The sequence below is a fragment of the Buteo buteo genome, chromosome 30, assembly GCF_964188355.1.
Source record: "Buteo buteo chromosome 30, bButBut1.hap1.1, whole genome shotgun sequence".
Lineage (NCBI taxonomy): Eukaryota > Metazoa > Chordata > Aves > Accipitriformes > Accipitridae > Buteo > Buteo buteo.
This window is the reverse complement of record NC_134200.1, coordinates 749,259-765,341: the sequence shown is the minus strand read 5'-3', so window position 1 is coordinate 765,341 and position 16,083 is coordinate 749,259. Positions and strand designations below refer to the sequence as shown.

General features: G+C 68.2%; 3 protein-coding genes across 3 annotated transcripts; 2 read left to right on the top strand and 1 right to left on the bottom strand.

Annotated features, from left to right (window-relative positions):
* Window positions 1–101: 101 nt before the first annotated feature.
* Window positions 102–6,379, bottom strand: MAGIX (MAGI family member, X-linked). Its single transcript, XM_075018565.1, has 7 exons — window positions 6,206–6,379; window positions 4,174–4,252; window positions 3,683–3,866; window positions 3,086–3,174; window positions 1,512–1,585; window positions 780–932; window positions 102–313 (listed from the first exon to the last, which is right to left on the bottom strand). The coding sequence occupies exons 2-7, from the start codon at window positions 4,205–4,207 to the stop codon at window positions 107–109; spliced, it is 741 nt and encodes a 246-aa protein (XP_074874666.1). The 5' UTR covers window positions 4,208–4,252; window positions 6,206–6,379; the 3' UTR covers window positions 102–106.
* GPKOW (G-patch domain and KOW motifs) lies at window positions 6,342–11,904 on the top strand. The gene is given in 12 exon segments (XM_075018555.1): window positions 6,342–6,592; window positions 6,779–6,935; window positions 6,938–7,001; window positions 7,107–7,207; window positions 8,174–8,277; window positions 8,420–8,606; window positions 8,718–8,829; window positions 10,251–10,359; window positions 10,492–10,606; window positions 11,319–11,388; window positions 11,487–11,572; window positions 11,677–11,904. Coding segments are annotated over 12 exon segments (1,428 nt in total). The 5' UTR covers window positions 6,342–6,404; the 3' UTR covers window positions 11,812–11,904.
* A 366-nt stretch (window positions 11,905–12,270) lies between these two features.
* On the top strand, window positions 12,271–16,070 carry WDR45 (WD repeat domain 45). The gene is given in 13 exon segments (XM_075018560.1): window positions 12,271–12,339; window positions 12,455–12,536; window positions 12,892–12,966; window positions 13,601–13,639; window positions 13,642–13,704; window positions 13,795–13,891; window positions 14,033–14,127; window positions 14,233–14,312; window positions 15,141–15,225; window positions 15,228–15,348; window positions 15,433–15,534; window positions 15,639–15,781; window positions 15,871–16,070. Coding segments are annotated over 12 exon segments (1,059 nt in total). The 5' UTR covers window positions 12,271–12,339; window positions 12,455–12,487; the 3' UTR covers window positions 15,981–16,070.
* Window positions 16,071–16,083: the final 13 nt, after the last annotated feature.

The following is a 16,083-nucleotide window of genomic DNA, read 5'->3' as shown; positions in this document are numbered from 1 at the left end:
GGCACCAGGCTGTACAATTGTTTGGGGGGGGCTGGGCTGTACCACTGTGCCTGGGGGGGACGCTGGGGTATACCACTGTGCCTGGGGGACACGCTGGGGTATACCACTACCTTTGGGGGGGGTCCCAGGCTGTCCCACTATGGGGGGGGGCGCTGGGCTGCCCCACAGGATTTTGGGGGGGGGGGTGTCTTACCGTGGCTCCGGCGCAGCAGCAGGCGCAGGCGGCTGCCCCCCCCCGAATGCGGGCCAGGGCCTGGGCGTGGGTCATGCCGGCCGTGGGGGCCCCGTTGATGGCCAGGAGCTGGTCGCTCACCTGCGCCCCCCCCTCCCCGCCATCAGGGACCCCCCCAAAAGCACCAGACCCTCCCTTTGCCCCCCAGAGCCCCCGCCGGCACCCTCCACGGCCCCTCTGGGACCCCGTTCCCCCTCCCCAGAGCCCCCCAGGACCCTTTTATACCCCCCCACTCCCCTCACAGCCCCCCTGGGACCCCATTTTCTCCCCCCATTCCCCCCCCAGACCCCTCATAGCCCCCCCATAACCCCCCTAGGACCCTCTTCCACCCCCCCAGGCCCACCATAGCCTCCCCAGCACCCCCCTAGGACCCTTCCCCCCCCCCCCAGGACCCCCCATAGAGACCCCTTTTCCCCCCCAGGACCCCCTTTCCCTCTCCCAGACGCCCCATAGCCCCCCCCAGGAGCCCCCATACCCCCTCCCCCCGAGACCCCTTGTCCCCAGGGCCCCGCCAGGACCCCATTTCCTGCCCCCCCCCCCCCCATACCTGGATGCGGCCGCAGCGCTGGGCCGGCCCCCCCTCGCGCAGCCCCCGCACGTAGACCCCCATGTTGAGGTCGCGGCCCCCCCACAGGCTGAACCCGAAGCCCCGCGGCCCCCGGGGCAGCTCCACCGCAAATGGGGGGGGCCCCCCCCACGCCTGTGCCACCCCAGAGCTCCCAGTTACCCTCCCAGTGCTCCCAGTTACCCTCCCAGTTGCCCCAGCCCCCTCTAGTGCTCCCAAGCCCCCTCCCAGTTGCCCCCAATACCCCCCCCCAGTTCTCCCAGTACCTCTCCCAGTCACCCCGGCCCCCCCAGTCTCTCCCAGTTACCCTCCCAATTGCCCCAGGCCCCCCCCAGTTGCCCCCCAAAGCGTTCTGAGCTCCCCTCCCAGTCTTCCCCAGTGCTCCCAGTTACTCCCAGTTGCCCCCAGTACTCCCCAGTGCTCCCAGTTCCCCTCCCAGGCCCCTCAGTCTCTCCCAGTGCTCCCAGTCCTGCTCCCTGTTGCCCCCAGTTCCCCACCCAGTCACCCCAGGCCCCCCCGGTCTCTCCCAGTCTCCCCCCCAGTCTCTCCCAATGCTCTCAAGCCCTCTCCCAGTGCCCCCGCCGTTCCCCCAGTACCCTCCCAGTCTCCCCCAGTGCTCCCAGTTACCCCCAATCCCCCTCCCAGTTGCCCCAACCTCTCTCCCAGTCTCCCCAGTCCTGTGTCCCGCCCCCCCCAGTTGCTCCCAGTCCCTACCTGTGGCCAGGCCAGGCCGTACCCCGGCTCCCCCCCAGTGCTCCCCACCTCCATGTCGATGTCAACTGGGGGAGCTGGGGGAAACACACAGAGGAGGATGGGTGCCCCCAGTGCATCCCAGTATCTCCCCAGTACACCCCAGGATCCACCCAGTGCTCCCCAGTCTCTTCACAGTGTCCCCCCCCAGTGCTCCCAGTCCCCTCCCAGTGCCTCCAGTCGTCGTCCCCCGTGCCCCCAGTGCACCTCCCAGTGCTCCCCAGTGCCTCCAGTCCCCCTCCCAGTGCTCCCAGTCCCCTCCCAGTGCTCCCAGTCCCTTCCCAGTGCTCCCAGTCCCCCTCCCAGTGCCTCCAGTCCCCCTCCCAGTGCTCCCAGTCCCCTCCCAGTGCTCCCAGTGTCCCCAATCCCCTCCCAGTCCCCTCCCAGTGCTCCCAGTCCCCTCCCAGTGCTCCCAGTCCCCTCCCAGTGCTCCCAGTGTCCCCAATCCCCTCCCAGTCCCCTCCCAGTGCTCCCAGTCCCCTCCCAGTGCCTCCAGTCCCCCTCCCAGTGCTCCCAGTGCCCCTCCCAGTGCTCCCAGTGTCCCCAATCCCCTCCCAGTCCCCTCCCAGTGCTCCCAGTCCCTTCCCAGTGCTCCCAGTGCCCCTCCCAGTGCTCCCAGTGCCTCCAGTCCCCCTCCCAGTGCTCCCAGTCCCCTCCCAGTGCTCCCAGTGTCCCCAATCCCCTCCCAGTCCCCTCCCAGTGCTCCCAGTCCCCCTCCCAGTGCTCCCAGTGTCCCCAATCCCCTCCCAGTCCCCTCCCAGTGCTCCCAGTCCCCTCCCAGTGCTCCCAGTCCCCTCCCAGTGCTCCCAGTCCCTTCCCAGTGCTCCCAGTCCCCCTCCCAGTGCTCCCAGTCCCCTCCCAGTGCTCCCAGTGTCCCCAATCCCCTCCCAGTCCCTTCCCAGTGCTCCCAGTCCCCCTCCCAGTGCTCCCAGTCCCCTCCCAGTGCTCCCAGTGTCCCCAATCCCCTCCCAGTCCCCTCCCAGTGCTCCCAGTCCCCTCCCAGTGCCTCCAGTCCCCCTCCCAGTGCTCCCAGTGCCCCTCCCAGTGCTCCCAGTGTCCCCAATCCCCTCCCAGTCCCCTCCCAGTGCTCCCAGTCCCTTCCCAGTGCTCCCAGTGCCCCTCCCAGTGCTCCCAGTGCCTCCAGTCCCCCTCCCAGTGCTCCCAGTCCCCTCCCAGTGCTCCCAGTGTCCCCAATCCCCTCCCAGTCCCCTCCCAGTGCTCCCAGTCCCCCTCCCAGTGCTCCCAGTGTCCCCAATCCCCTCCCAGTCCCCTCCCAGTGCTCCCAGTCCCCTCCCAGTGCTCCCAGTCCCCTCCCAGTGCTCCCAGTCCCTTCCCAGTGCTCCCAGTCCCCCTCCCAGTGCTCCCAGTCCCCTCCCAGTGCTCCCAGTGTCCCCAATCCCCTCCCAGTCCCTTCCCAGTGCTCCCAGTCCCCCTCCCAGTGCTCCCAGTCCCCTCCCAGTGCTCCCAGTGTCCCCAATCCCCTCCCAGTCCCCTCCCAGTGCTCCCAGTCCCCTCCCAGTGCTCCCAGTGCCCCTCACCAGCAGGCAGGAGGTCACAGGGTTCAGGGCCCACGAAGCTGGTGACGGCCACAGGCTCAGGGGGGGCCCCGGGGCCTGGGGGGCATGGGCTGCACCAGTGCTCCCAGTCACCCTCCCAGTGCCCCCCAGTTCCTCTCCCAGTCTCTTCAATTCCACTCCCAGTCCCTCCCAGTGCCCTCCATCCCCCTCCCAGTCCCCCCAGCCCCTCTCCCAGTGCCTGCAGCCCCCCCCCGTGCCTCCCAGTCTCCCCAGTCCAATTCCCAGTGCTCCCAATTCCCCTCCCAGTCTCCCCAGTCCTCCTCCCGATCCCTCCCAGTGCCCTCAATCCCCCTCCCAGTGCCCTCCATCCCCTTCCCAGTGCATCCCAGTCCCTCCCAGTGCCCTCAATCCCCCTCCCAGTGCCCTCCATCCCCCTCCCAGTCCATCCCAGTCCCTTCCAGTTCCACCAGCCCCCCTCCCAGTGCCCTCCATCCCCCTCCCAATCCATCCCAGTCCCTCCCAGTGCCCTCCATCCCCTTCCCAGTGCATCCCAGTCCCTCCCAGTGCCCTCCATCCCTCTCCCAGTCCATCCCAGTCCCTCCCAGCCCCCCGACCCACCCAGGCTCCGGAGCAGGAGGACGAGATCCCCGTCGCGACGCCGGATCTGGGGGGGTCCCCTTCCCCCCCCCGGGGTCCCCCCAATTCCGCCCCCCCCAGGCGGGGGGGTCGGCAGGGGGGGGCGGTGGGGAGGAGCGGCTGTAGCGCAGGACGCAGGCGCCCCCCACCACCACCACCACGCTTACTGGGGGGGGGGGCACCACCATTTTAGGGGGTCCCCCCCACTGATGGACCCCCCGCCAGGAGATGGGGACCCCCCCGGGAGGTGACAGAGCCCCCCCCAAAAGTGATGGGACCCCCCCAGGAAGAGATGGGACCCCCCCCGAAGGTGATGGACCCCCCCCAAAGATGTGGGACCCCCCCAAAGGTGATGGACCCCCCCAAAAATGATGGGACCCCCCCCAGGAAGAGATGGGACCCCCCCCGAAGGCGATGGACCCCCCCAAAGATGTGGGACCCCTCCCCAAAATGGGGGACCCCCCCCAACTCACCGCTGGGGGCTGGGGGGGCCTCTGGGGGCGGCATCGGGGGGCTCAGCCCCCCCCCGGGGCCTGTTGGGGGGGGCTACGCCTGGGGGAGGGAATCCCAGTGTCTTCCCAGTGCTCCCAGTTCTGCTCTCAGTGCCCCCCCCCAGTACTCCCAGTGCCCCCACTCTCCCCAGTGCCCCCCCTGGTGTTCCCAGTATGCCCCCCAGTGCCCCCCCAGCATTCCCAGTATCCCCTCAGTGCTTCCAGTATCCTCCCAAGTGCCCCCCATTCCCAGTCACCCCCCCAGTGCTCCCAGTATCCCTCCCAGTGCCCCCCCTGTCCCCCCCAGTGCTCCCAATATGCCCCTCAGTTCCCCCCCAGTGCCCCCCCCCATTCTCAGTATCCCCCCAGTACTCCCAGTAACCCCTGAGCTCTCCCCAGTGTTCCCCCCGGCGTTCCCAGTATCCCCCCCAGTGCTCCCAGTGCCCCCCCCCGGCGTTCCCAGTATCCCCCCACTCCTCCCCAATGCCCCCCCATTCCCAGTATACCCCTTCCAGTTCTCCTCAGTGCCCCCCCGCCATTCTCAGTATCCCCCCCAGTGCTACCCAGAGCCCCCCTCCGGCATTCCCAGTATCCCCCCAGTGCTCCCCGGTCCCCCCCTAGCGTTCCCAGTATCCCCCCCAGTTCTCCCCAGTGCCCCCCCGTTCCCATTATCCCCCCCAGTGCTTCCAGTGCCCCCACTCTCCCCCCCCCCAGTGCTCCCAGTAGCTCCTTAGCTCTCCCCAGTGCCCCCTTTGGCATTCCCAGTATCCCCCCCAGCGTTCTCAGTATCCCCCCAGTGCTCCCCAGTGCCCCCCCTTCCCAGTATCCCCCCCAGTGCTCCCAGTATCCCCCCCCAGTCCCCCCCCTAGTGCCCCCCCCGGCATTCCCAGTATCCCCCCCCCTCCCAATTCTCCCCAGTGCCCTCCCCCGACCTCTCCCAGTGACTTCCAACCCCCTCCCAGTGCTCCCAGTCCCCCCCCCAGTGCTCCCAGTATCCCCCCAGTGTCCCCCCCCAGTTCTCCCCAGTGCCCCCTTTGGCATTCCCAGTATCCCCCCAGCATTCTCAGTATCCCCCCAGTGCTCCCCCCTTCCCAGTCCCCCCCCACAGTGCTCCCAGTCACCTCGCCAGTGCTCCCAGTATCCCCCCAGTGTCCCCCCCAGTTCTCCCCAGTGCCCCCTTTGGCATTCCCAGTATCCCCCCCAGCGTTCTCAGTATCCCCCCAGTGCTCCCCAGTGCCCCCCCTTCCCAGCCCCCCCCCAGTGCTCCCAGTATCCCCCCCAGTGCTCCCGGTCCCCCCCCCAGTGCTCCCAGTATCCCCCCCCAGTCCCCCCCCAGTGCCCCCCCGGCATTCCCAGTATCCCCCCCCCCAGTTCTCCCCAGTGCCCCCCCCCGAGCTCCCCCAGTGACCTCCAACCCCCTCCCAGTGCTCCCAGTCACCCCCCCAGTGCTCCCAGTATCCCCCCAGTGTCCCCCCCAGTCCCCCCCCAGTGCCCCCCCCGGCATTCCCAGTATCCCCCCCCTCCCAATTCTCCCCAGTGCCCTCCCCCGACCTCTCCCAGTGACTTCCAACCCCCTCCCAGTGCTCCCAGTATCCCCCCAGTGTCCCCCCCCAGTTCTCCCCAGTGCCCCCTTTGGCATTCCCAGTATCCCCCCCAGCGTTCTCAGTATCCCCCCAGTGCCCCCCCTTCCCAGTCCCCCCCCAGTGCTTCCAGTATCCCCTCCCAGTGCTCCCAGTATCCCCCCCCAGTCCCCCCCCAGTGCCCCCCCCGGCATTCCCAGTATCCCCCCCCCCTCCCAATTCTCCCCAGTGCCCCCCCCCGAGCTCCCCCAGTGACCTCCAGCCCCCCCCCAGTGCTCCCAGTATCCCCCCCCAGTCCCCCCCCGGCATTCCCAGTATCCCCCCCCCCCAATTCTCCCCAGTGCCCCCCCAGTGACCTCCAGCCCCCCCCCAGTGCTCCCAGTCAGCCCCTCAACATCCCAGTTCCCCCCCCCCTCCCCCCGCCCCTCGGGTACCAGCCGCGGGGTCGCCACGGCAACGGGCGCGCGAGGCCGGCGGGCGCGAGGCGGGCGGCGGGGCGGGGCCTGACGGGCGGGCGGCGCCACCAATCAGCGGCGTGGGGGGTGTGGTGGGGCGAGGAGGCGCAAAGGCTGACGGGAGTTGTAGTCCGGAACGGAAGGCCTCTGTTTCCCACAGTGCCCCGCGGCGGGGAAGATGGCGGCGAGCAGCGGCGCTGAGGCCGGTAACGCGGCGGCGACCGGACCGCCGGGACCGGTATCGTTTGGGTTCAGCCGGAAAGCGGAGAGGAGGCGGGTGTTGGCGGCGGGGCCGTGCGCGGAGCCCGGCGGGGGCGCCGGCGACACCGATTTCCTCACGGCGGTGGAGGACCGGGAGCTGCTGAGGTGGGCATTGCGCATGCGCGGGGTCGGGGGGGGCAGAGCCCGCCGTGCGCATGCGCGGGGGAGCAGAGCCCGCCGTGCTCAGGGGCGGGGGGGCGTGGCTTTGGGCGAGGTCTCCGCGCTGTTGCCTGCGGAGGGGGCGTGGCTTGATAGAGTGTGGGCGTGGCTAAGGCGCTGGCTCCGCCCCAGCGCCCGCCCGGCCCCGCCCCCTCCGAAGGAGCTGGTCATCCCCCTGATCCCCTCCCACCGCTGGAGAAACCCCGAGCCCCCCCGAGGAGACGCAGGCCCCGCCCCTTCCGCAAGCCCCGCCCCAGACGCTGACCACACCCCCGGCGCAGGCTCCGCCCCTCCGGCGACCCCCCGGACGGCCCCATCTCGGTGGAGGCGCAGGCGGTGCGGGAGCTGCTGCAGGGTGAGTGAGGGGCGACCCCGGCGTTTTGGGGGGACCCCTGGGGGGGTACAGCGTCCGGCCTCCGGCCGAGCCCCCCCCCCCTCACCTCCCCCCTTGTCCCCGCAGAGGCCCGGCAGAGCCAGGAGCAGGGAGAGGGGACCCCCGGACCCCCCATCTCCATCCCCCTCCAGCTGCAGGACCGGGATGTCGCCCCACGGCCGCAGCCTGTGAGTGACCCCCAAACTGACACACACACACAGCCCCCCCCCGGGACCCCAAATCCCTCCCAGGACCCCCAGAACCTCCACCCCTGGGGGTCCAAACACCTCCTCCACACCAAACACCCTCCTTAGACCCCCTAACTCACTCCTCACCCCCCCAGCACCCCCTAATTGCCCCTTCCAGCCCCGTAACTCCCTTCTCATCCCCTCTAGGACATCTGAAGTGCCCCCCAGCCCCCTAATTCCCCTCTAGGACCCCCAAAGTGCCCCCTCATCCCCCCCTAGGACACCCTAAGTGCCCCCCAGCCCCATAATTCCCCCCTCATCCCCTCTACGACATCTGAAGTGCCCCCCAGCCCCATAACTCCCCCCTAAGTGCCCCCCCAGCCCCATAACTTCCCCCCTAAGTGCCCCCCCAGCCCCATAACTCCCCCCTCATCCCCCTTAGGACCCCCTAAGTGCCCCCCCAGCCCCATAACTCCCTTCTCATCCCCTCTAGGACATCTGAAGTGCTCCCCAGCCCCATAACTCCCCTGTCATCCCCCCTTAAGACCCCCTAAGTGCTCCCCAGCCCCATAACTCCCCCCTCATCCCCCCTTAAGACCCCCGAAGTGACCCCCCAGCCCCATAACTTCCCCCCTAAGTGCCCCCCCAGCCCCATAACTTCCCCCCTAAGTGCCCCCACAGCCCCATAACTCCTCCCTCATCCCCCTCAAGACCCCCTAAGTGCCCCCCCAGCCCCGTAACTCCCCCCTCATCCCCCTTAAGACCCCCTAAGTGCCTCCCAGCCCCATAATTCCCCTCTAGGACCCCCAAAGTGCCCCCTCATCCCCCCTAGGACCCCCTAAGTGCCCTCCCAGCCCCATAACTTCCCCCCTAAGTGCCCCCCCAGCCCCATAACTCCCCCCTCCCCCCCCCCAAGTGGCCCCCCTGAGCCCCTAACACCCACCCTCCCCCCCGTGCCCCCCCCAGGGCCCCCAGGACTACGAGGCGGTGCCGGTGGAAGCCTTCGGACTGGCCATGCTGCGGGGCATGGGCTGGAGCCAGGGCGAGGGCATCGGGCGCACCTTCAAACGGTGAGGGGGACCCCCCCAAAAAAAAACTGGGGGGGGGGGCTCCAGGGCACCCCTTCAACCCTTCTCACCCCCTCACGGGGGGGTTTACCCCACCCTGGGGGGGGGGAACCAGACCCTAACGGTGTCGTGTGTCCCCCCCCAGGGTGGTGAAGCCGCTGGAGCACCGGCTGCGCCCCCGGGGATTGGGGCTGGGGGCCGAACCGGCCCCCCCCGGCCCCCCCCGAGCCGGGCAGCCCCCCCGGGGTGGAGAGGAACCCGGCGGCGGGGGGCTGGCGGTGGGGGCTGCCGTCCGCATCGAGGCCGGACCCCATCGTGACATGTACGGGAAGGTGAGAGCGCCCAGTATGGGATCCAAGGAGGGGTGTTGGCCCCCAGTATGGATTTGGGGGGGGGGGCACTGGGACTACTAAACCCCCCCTGCTCTCCCTCCACCCCCCCAGGTGGAGGGGCTGGACCCCGAGACCGCCCGGGCCATGGTTCGCCTGACGCTTGGGGGGCAGATGGTGACCGTCAGCCAGTACAACCTGCGGCCGGGCACCCCCCCGGGCAGCGGTGAGTGGCCCAGTACCCCCCCAGTAACCCCCAGTTACCCTCCAGTACCCCCCCAGTAACCCCCAGTTACCCTCCAGTACCCCCCCAGTAACCCCCAGTTACCCTCCAGTACCCCCCCAGTAACCCCCAGTTACCCTCCAGTACCCCCCCAGTAACCCCCAGTTACCCTCCAGTACCCCCCCAGTAACCCCGCAGGACCTCCTAGTAGCCTTCCAATGCAGTGATTCCAATCCCCTCAGGCTGCAATGAATGTCCCAGTAGCCTCCCAGTAGCCTCCCAGTGCCTCCCAGTAACCCCCAGTGCCTCCCAGTAACCCCCAGTGCCTCCCAGTAACCCCCAGTGCCTCCCAGTAACCCCCAGTGCCTCCCAGTAGCCTCCCAGTGCCTCCCAGTAGCCTCCCAGTGCCTCCCAGTAGCCCCCAGTAACCCCCAGTGCCTCCCAGTAACCCCCAGTGCCTCCCAGTAACCCCCAGTGCCTCCCAGTAACCCCAGTGCCTCCCAGTAGCCTCCCAGTGCCTCCCAGTGCCTCCCAGTAGCCTCCCAGTGCCTCCCAGTAGCCTCCCAGTAGCCTCCCAGTGCCTCCCAGTGCCTTCCAGTAGCCTCCCAGTGCCTCCCAGTAGCCTCCCAGTAGCCTCCCAGTAGCCTCCCAGTAGCCTCCCAGTGCCTCCCAGTAGCCTCCCAGTGCCTCCCAGTAGCCTCCCAGTGCCTCCCAGTAGCCTCCCAGTGCCTCCCAGTGCCTCCCAGTAGCCTCCCAGTGCCTCCCAGTAGCCTCCCAGTGCCTCCCAGTAGCCTCCCAGTGCCTCCCAGTAACCCCCAGAGCCTCCCAGTAGCCTCCCAGTGCCCTGATCCCAGCCTCCTGGACTGCAGTAAGTGTCCCAGTAACACCCAGGGCCTCCCAGTAGCACCCCCCCCAGGCTGCAGTGAGTGTTCCAGAACCTCCCGGTAAGCTTCCAGTGCCCCGATTTTGTGTGCCCAGCCAGAATCGAGTGTCACAGCGCTTCCCACTAAACTTCCAGTGCCTCCCAGTAACCCCTTGATCTCTCCCAGTAAACCTGTAGTGCCTTGGTTTTGCCCCCCTGGGCAACAGAGAGTGTCCCAGTAAACCCCAGTGCCTCCCAGTAACCCTTTGATGCTTCCCAGTAAACTCCCAGTGCCCTGATTTAGCTCCGCTGGGCAGCGGTGAGTGTCCCAGTAACCCCCAAGACCTCCCAGTAACACCAGAGGATGCCCCAGTAACCCCCAATTCCTCCCAGTAACCCCCCCCAGTGCCCTGATCCCAGCCCCTCCAGGCTACAACGAGTGTCCCAGTGCCTCCCAGTAACCCCCCAGGACCTCCCAGTAACCCCCCCCCCCAGATCTCTCACCCTACTCTTCCACACCCTACTGAGCATCCCAGTTACCTCCCAGTTCCCCCCCCCACAGGCCAGCCCAGCCGGAACCACAAGGGGAAGGCGGCCGAGGAGGGCCCAGATGCCGGGGTCCCCCCCCAGCGGGGGGAGGGCAAGAGGAAACAGCCCCCCGAAACAGAGAGGTGAGACTGGGGGGGGGCCCTATAGCGCTTTGGGGGGATGGGGGGGCTGTAACCCCTATGGAGGGGGGTCCCCAGAAGCGGCCCGGCTGCCTGGGTCCCCCCCGCCCCCGTGACGTGTCTCCCCGCTCCCAGGGTGACGAAGCAGAGTCGGGGACCCCCCCCCGGATCCCCCCACTGGTTACGGCGGGACCTGCGAGTGCGCTGCGTCGACAAGGGTTTCCAAGCCGGACGTTACTACAACTGCAAGGTGGGGTTTGGGGGGGCAGCCACCCCACAGCAGCCCCCCTGGCTCTTTGGGGTGCCCTATAGGCCCCCACTTATTTTTAGGGTACCCTATAGCCCCCCCAAAGCTACCCCGTGGGACTCCCTGTGTCTTCTGTGGGGCCAGGTGGGGGGTCCCTGCACCCCCTAACTGGTCCCAGATACCCCATAGGGCAAAATTGGGGGTCCCTGCACCCCATAACCAGTCCTGGGTGCCCCATGGGGGGGTCCCTGTCCCTCATAACTGGTCCCAGATACCCCATAGGGTGGGATTGGGGGTCCCTGCACCCCATAACCTGCTCTGGACACCCCATGGGGTGGGATAGGGGGGTCTCCGCCCCCCATAACTGGTCCCAGATACCCCATAGGGCAGGATTGGGGGTCCCTGCACCCCATAACTAGTCCCAGGTGCCCCATGGGGGGCCCCTGCCCCCCATAACTGGTCCCAGATACCCCATAGGACAGGATTGGGGGTCCCTGCACCCCCCATAACTCATCCCAGATACCCCATAGGGCAAAACTGGGGGTCCCTGCACCCCAGAACCAGTCCCAGGTCCCCCATGGGGGGGTCCTTGCCCCCCCATAACTCATCCCAGTTACCCCATAGGGCAAAACTGGGGGTCCCTGCACCCCATAACCAGTCCCGGGTGCCCCATGGGGGGTCCCTGCCCCCCCAAAACCTCCCCTTGCCCCCCCAGATGGTGGTGGAGGACATGGTCTCCCCAGACACCTGCGTTTGCCGGTCGGACGAGGGGCGCCTGGTAGAAGGTAAGTCCCGTCCCCCCCACACCGGGACCAAATTGGGGGTGCGGGGGGGGGGTCCACCCCTTCCCCTGACCCCCCCTGACCCCCCCCACCCCCCCTAGGCCTGCAGGAAGCCATGTTGGAGACCGTCATCCCCCGAGGCGAAGCCGACCGCGTCATGGTGGTGCTGGGCGAACACGCCGGGAGGGTGAGCGCGCGTCCCCCCGCCACGACGACGGCCATGGGGGGTGTCCCCCCTACCTGGACCCCCCCCCCAAATAAGCGTTTTGTGTCCCCTTCCCCCCACCAAAGGTGGGCCGGATCCTGGAGCGGGAGCCGGCGCGGAGCCGGGCGCTGGTGCAGCTGGAGCGGGACGAGGCCGGGAGGGTGGTGCCGCTGGACTACGACGCCGTCTGCCATTATTTGGGGGGGTACGAAGACGACTGAGACCCCCCCCCCAAAACCACCTGCCAGCTTCCAACATGGCTGCTGCGGTCTCAGGGGAATAAATGGTGCCGAAGTGACTTCCCGCTGCCCTTGTTGTCCCTGGGGGTGGCGGGAAAGGGAGGGCAACCCGTCTGAAGTGAACCCAGGCGTCCTGGTGAGGCAAGACCCCCTCCCCAAATTCCCCGTTGAAGCCACCCCGGTGCCAGTGTCAAGCATGGCGGCCGGTTTGCCAGCTTCCAAGATGGCGGCGGGGGCCGGTTGCTATGGGCGACAGCAGCCGCCACTGCCCACACCCAAGATGGCGCGTTGCTACTCTGCCCACACCCAAGATGGCGCGTTGCTAAGCAACGGCGCCGCCCTCCCGCCCACCAATCACCTTCCCGCCGTTGCCGGGAGAGCGATCGCCCCGCCCTCCAGGCCGTTGCTTTGGGGTGGAGGGGGCGGAGCTCCCGTGACCGGAAGTCCGCTCTAGCCGCCCCCCTCCTGAGGAGACTCGATGGTTTAAGCACCGAGCGGTGTTTACGGCGGGTACCGGGTCGGGTCGGGGGGGGGCAGAGGGCCCCCGGGGGGGGGTTGGGGGTCTGGGGGGGGGGGGGGGTGAGGTGAGGGGACCCCTTTTTAAACCCCCCCCTTCCACCCCCAGCAGCTCCGTTACCGGCGCTCCCCTCCCGCCGCCATGGCGCAGGCCCGGGGGGTGAACAGCCTCCGCTTCAACCAGGACCAGAGTGAGTGTGGGACCCCCAGCCCCCCCCTCGGGGACCCCAAAACCTACCTGGGGACCCCAAAACCCGCCCGGGAGACCCCAAAACCCGCCGAGGACCCCAAAACCTACCCGGGGACCACCCCAACCCCCCCAGGAGACCCCAAAACCCCCCTCGGCGACCCTAAAACCTACCTGGAGACCCCCATCCCCCCCTCGGGGACCCCAAAACCTACCCGGGGACACCCCAACCCCCCCAGGAGGACCCCAAAACCCCCCTCGGGGACCCTAAAACCTACCTGGGGACCCCAAAACCTATCCGGGGACCCCCAAACTCCCTCGGGGTCCCCCCAACTCTCCCACTCCCCCCCCATTTTCAGGCTGTTTTTGTGTGGCGATGGATTCCGGGGTGCGGATCTTCAATGTGGAGCCCCTGATGGAGAAGGGGCATTTGGGTGAGGGGGGTGGGTCGGAGAAGGGAGGGGGGGGTTAGGGGGGTGTCCCCCTCACTCCGTTTCCCGGGATCTGGGGGGGTTCGGGGGGGGGGTTCGGGGCTGGGGGGTGTTTCGGGGTCCCCCCTGGCCTGGGAGGGGGCCTGGGGGGGTCCCCAGATCTAGAGAAGAGATTTTTGAGGGGGGAGGAGTATGTATGGGGCATTTTGGGGTGTCCCCACCCCCGGCTGGGTGGGTTATGGGGGGCACTTCGGGGTCTGACAAAGGGGTTTGGGGTCCTTTTGGCTGGGGGGGGGCCTCTGAGGCCTTTTGGGGATCCCCCAATGCTGGGGAGGGGTTTATGGGGGGGGTGGGGCATTTTGGGGTCCCCCCCCAACCCAAGGAGGGGGCTCTGGTGCGGCTGGGGGTGTTTTGGGGTCCCCCCAACCCAGGGAAGGGTTCGAGGGGGCCATTTTGGGGGTGCCCTGCTTATTGGGGGGGGCAGGATCATTAGGGCCCCCCAAACCCCCCCATTTCCCCCTCACAGGGGGCAGTGGGGGCTAGTAGGGGTTGAAGGGGGGGTCCCTTAGATTTTGGAGGGGGGGTGGCCTCAAATTTGGGGCCCCCCCCCACCACCACCACCACCGCCACCTCGCAGACGCGGAGCAAGTGGGGAGCGTGGGGCTGGTGGAGATGCTGAACGCTCCAACCTGCTGGCCATCGTGGGGGGCGGCAGCCACCCCAAATTCCCCGACGTCTCAGGTGCGCCCTGAACTGGGGGCGGGGGGAATGTCTCAAATATTGGGGTACCCCCCAACAGCCCCCCCCAAATCCTTTTTTCTCCCCTCCCAGTGCTGATCTGGGACGATGCGCGGGAGGGGAAGGACAAACTGGTGCTGGAGTTCACCTTCCCCAAACCCGTCCTGGCCGTCCGCATGCGTCACGACAAGTGAGGGGACCCCCCGTAAACCCCCTCCCCAAACCACCCACCCCCCCGAAACCTTCTCGATGAGGGGGAGGGGGGGGTACCCCAAAACCCTGCAGGGGACCCAGGTAGCCGCATGTGTCCCCCCTCATCGTGTCCCCCCAGGCTGGTGGTGGTGCTGCAGACGCGTCTCTATGTCTTCTCCTTCCCCCACAACCCGGCCAAGCTCTTCGAGTTCGACACCCGCGACAACCCCAAAGGTGAGGGGGGGGGCAAAAAAGGGGGGACCCCCACCCAGGGGTCCCAGGCGTCTGGGGGACACACCGAGGTGTCCGGCTCATGTTGTCCCACCTCCCCCCTGCCAGGGATCTGCGATCTCTGTCCCAGTTTGGAGAAGCCGTTACTGGTTTTTCCCGGTCACAAGTGCGGGAGCCTGCAGTTGGTGGTGAGGGACTGGGAGGGGATTGGGGGGGGAACTGGGAAGGGATTGAGAGGGACTGGGAGGAACTGGGAAGGGATTGAGAGGGACTGGGAGGAACTGGGAAGGGATTGGGGGGTGGAACTGGGAAAGGATTGAGAGAGACTGGGAGGAACTGGGAAGGGATTGAGAGGGATTGGGAAGGGATTGGGGGGGGAACTGGGAAAGGTTTGAGAGGGACTGGGAGGAACTGGGAAGGGATTGGGGGGGGAACTGGGAAAGGATTGAGAGGGACTGGGGGAGGAACCAGGAAGGGATTGGGGGGGGGAACTGGGAAGGGATTGGGGGGGGGAACTGGGAAGGGATTGGGAGGGACTGGGAGGAACTGGGAAGGGATTGGGGGGGGAACTGGGAAGGGACTGAGAGGGACTGGAGGGACCTGGGAAGGGACTGGGAAGGGTTTGGGGAGAACTGGGAGGGGCGGGAGGGGCTGGGTTGGAACTGGGAAGGGACTGGGAGGGCTGGAAGGTGTGTGGGGGGGTTCAGGGTGTTGTTGGGAGGTACTGGGGGGCACTGGCCTGGTACTGGGGAGGCGCTGGGCGGGGTTTTCAGAGATGTTGGGTGTTACTGCAGGGAACGGGCACCGGGAAGCGTGGGGGCTTACTGGGATGAACTGGGAGATACTGGGGGGGGGGGACGGGGACGGCACTGGAAGGTTTGGAGAGCACAGAGAGGTACTGGGGGGCTGTAGGTGCGGGGGGGAGGGCTGAGGGGGGGGGCTTCTGCATTGGGGGGCTACCGGGGGGCACTGGGGGCTACTGGGGGGGGGGTTCTCACGCCGCCCCCCCCCCACAGGACCTGGGCAGCGCGAAGCCGGGGACGTCGTCGGCGCCGTTCACCATCAACGCCCACCAGAGCGAGGTGGGCTGCGCCGCCCTCAGCCCCCCGGCAGCCTGGTGGCTTCGGCCTCGCGCCGCGGGACCCTCATCCGCCTCTTCTGCACCCAAACCCGCGCCCGGCTGCTGGAGCTGCGCCGCGGCACCGACCCCGCCACCCTCTACTGGTACCGGGGGGCGAGGAGGGGACCCCCCCCACCCCGTTTTGGCACCCCAAAATTGAGGGGGGGTCTCTCTCTCTCGCCGCGCAGCTTGGCCTTCAGCCCCGACTCGGCTTTCCTCTGCGCCGCCAGCGACAAGGGCACCGGGCACGTCTTCGCGCTGCGCGACACGCGGCTCAACCGGCGATCCGCGTGAGTTGGGGGGGGGGGGGGGTAGGAGACACCCCAAAAATCCGTCCGTCTGTCCGTCCGTCCCCCCCCTAATTCTGACCTGATCCCCCCGCCCCCCCCCCCAGGCTGGCGCGGGTGGGGAAGGTTGGGCCGGTGCTGGGCCCCTACGTGGAGTCGCAGTGGTCGCTGGCCAGTTTCACCGTCCCCGCCGAAGCCCCCTGCCTCTGCGCCTTCGGACGGGGGGGCCGCAGCCCCAGCTCTGTCGTCGGTGAGTAACGCGCACGCCCCCCCCCCCCCCAAAAAAATTATAAATCCGCCGGCACCCCCAAAATCCCGCTGATCGTCCCCGTCCCGCAGCCGTCTGCGTCGACGGCACCTTCCACAAATACGTCTTCAGCCCCGACGGCAACTGCAACCGCGAGGCCTTCGACGTCTTCCTCGACATCTGCGACGACGACGATTTCTGACCCCCCCCGGGACCCCCCCAAACATCCCCCCCCCCCCCCAAAAAGCCCCCACCCCGAATCTTGGCTGTTCGTCACCTTTATTTCACGTCTCCGTCGTTACAAA

Excerpts from the sequence above, each read along its gene's own strand:
- MAGIX (XM_075018565.1), bottom strand. The coding sequence starts at position 4,207 with ATGCCGCCCCCAGAGGCCCCCCCAGCCCCCAGCG. Across the intron at positions 3,867-4,173 it reads GGCCCCCCCAGCCCCCAGCG|TAAGCGTGGTGGTGGTGGTG; the intron begins GTGAGTTGGGGG and ends CCCCCCCCCCAG. Across the intron at positions 1,586-3,085 it reads CTGTGACCTCCTGCCTGCTG|CTCCCCCAGTTGACATCGAC; the intron begins GTGAGGGGCACT and ends TGTTTCCCCCAG.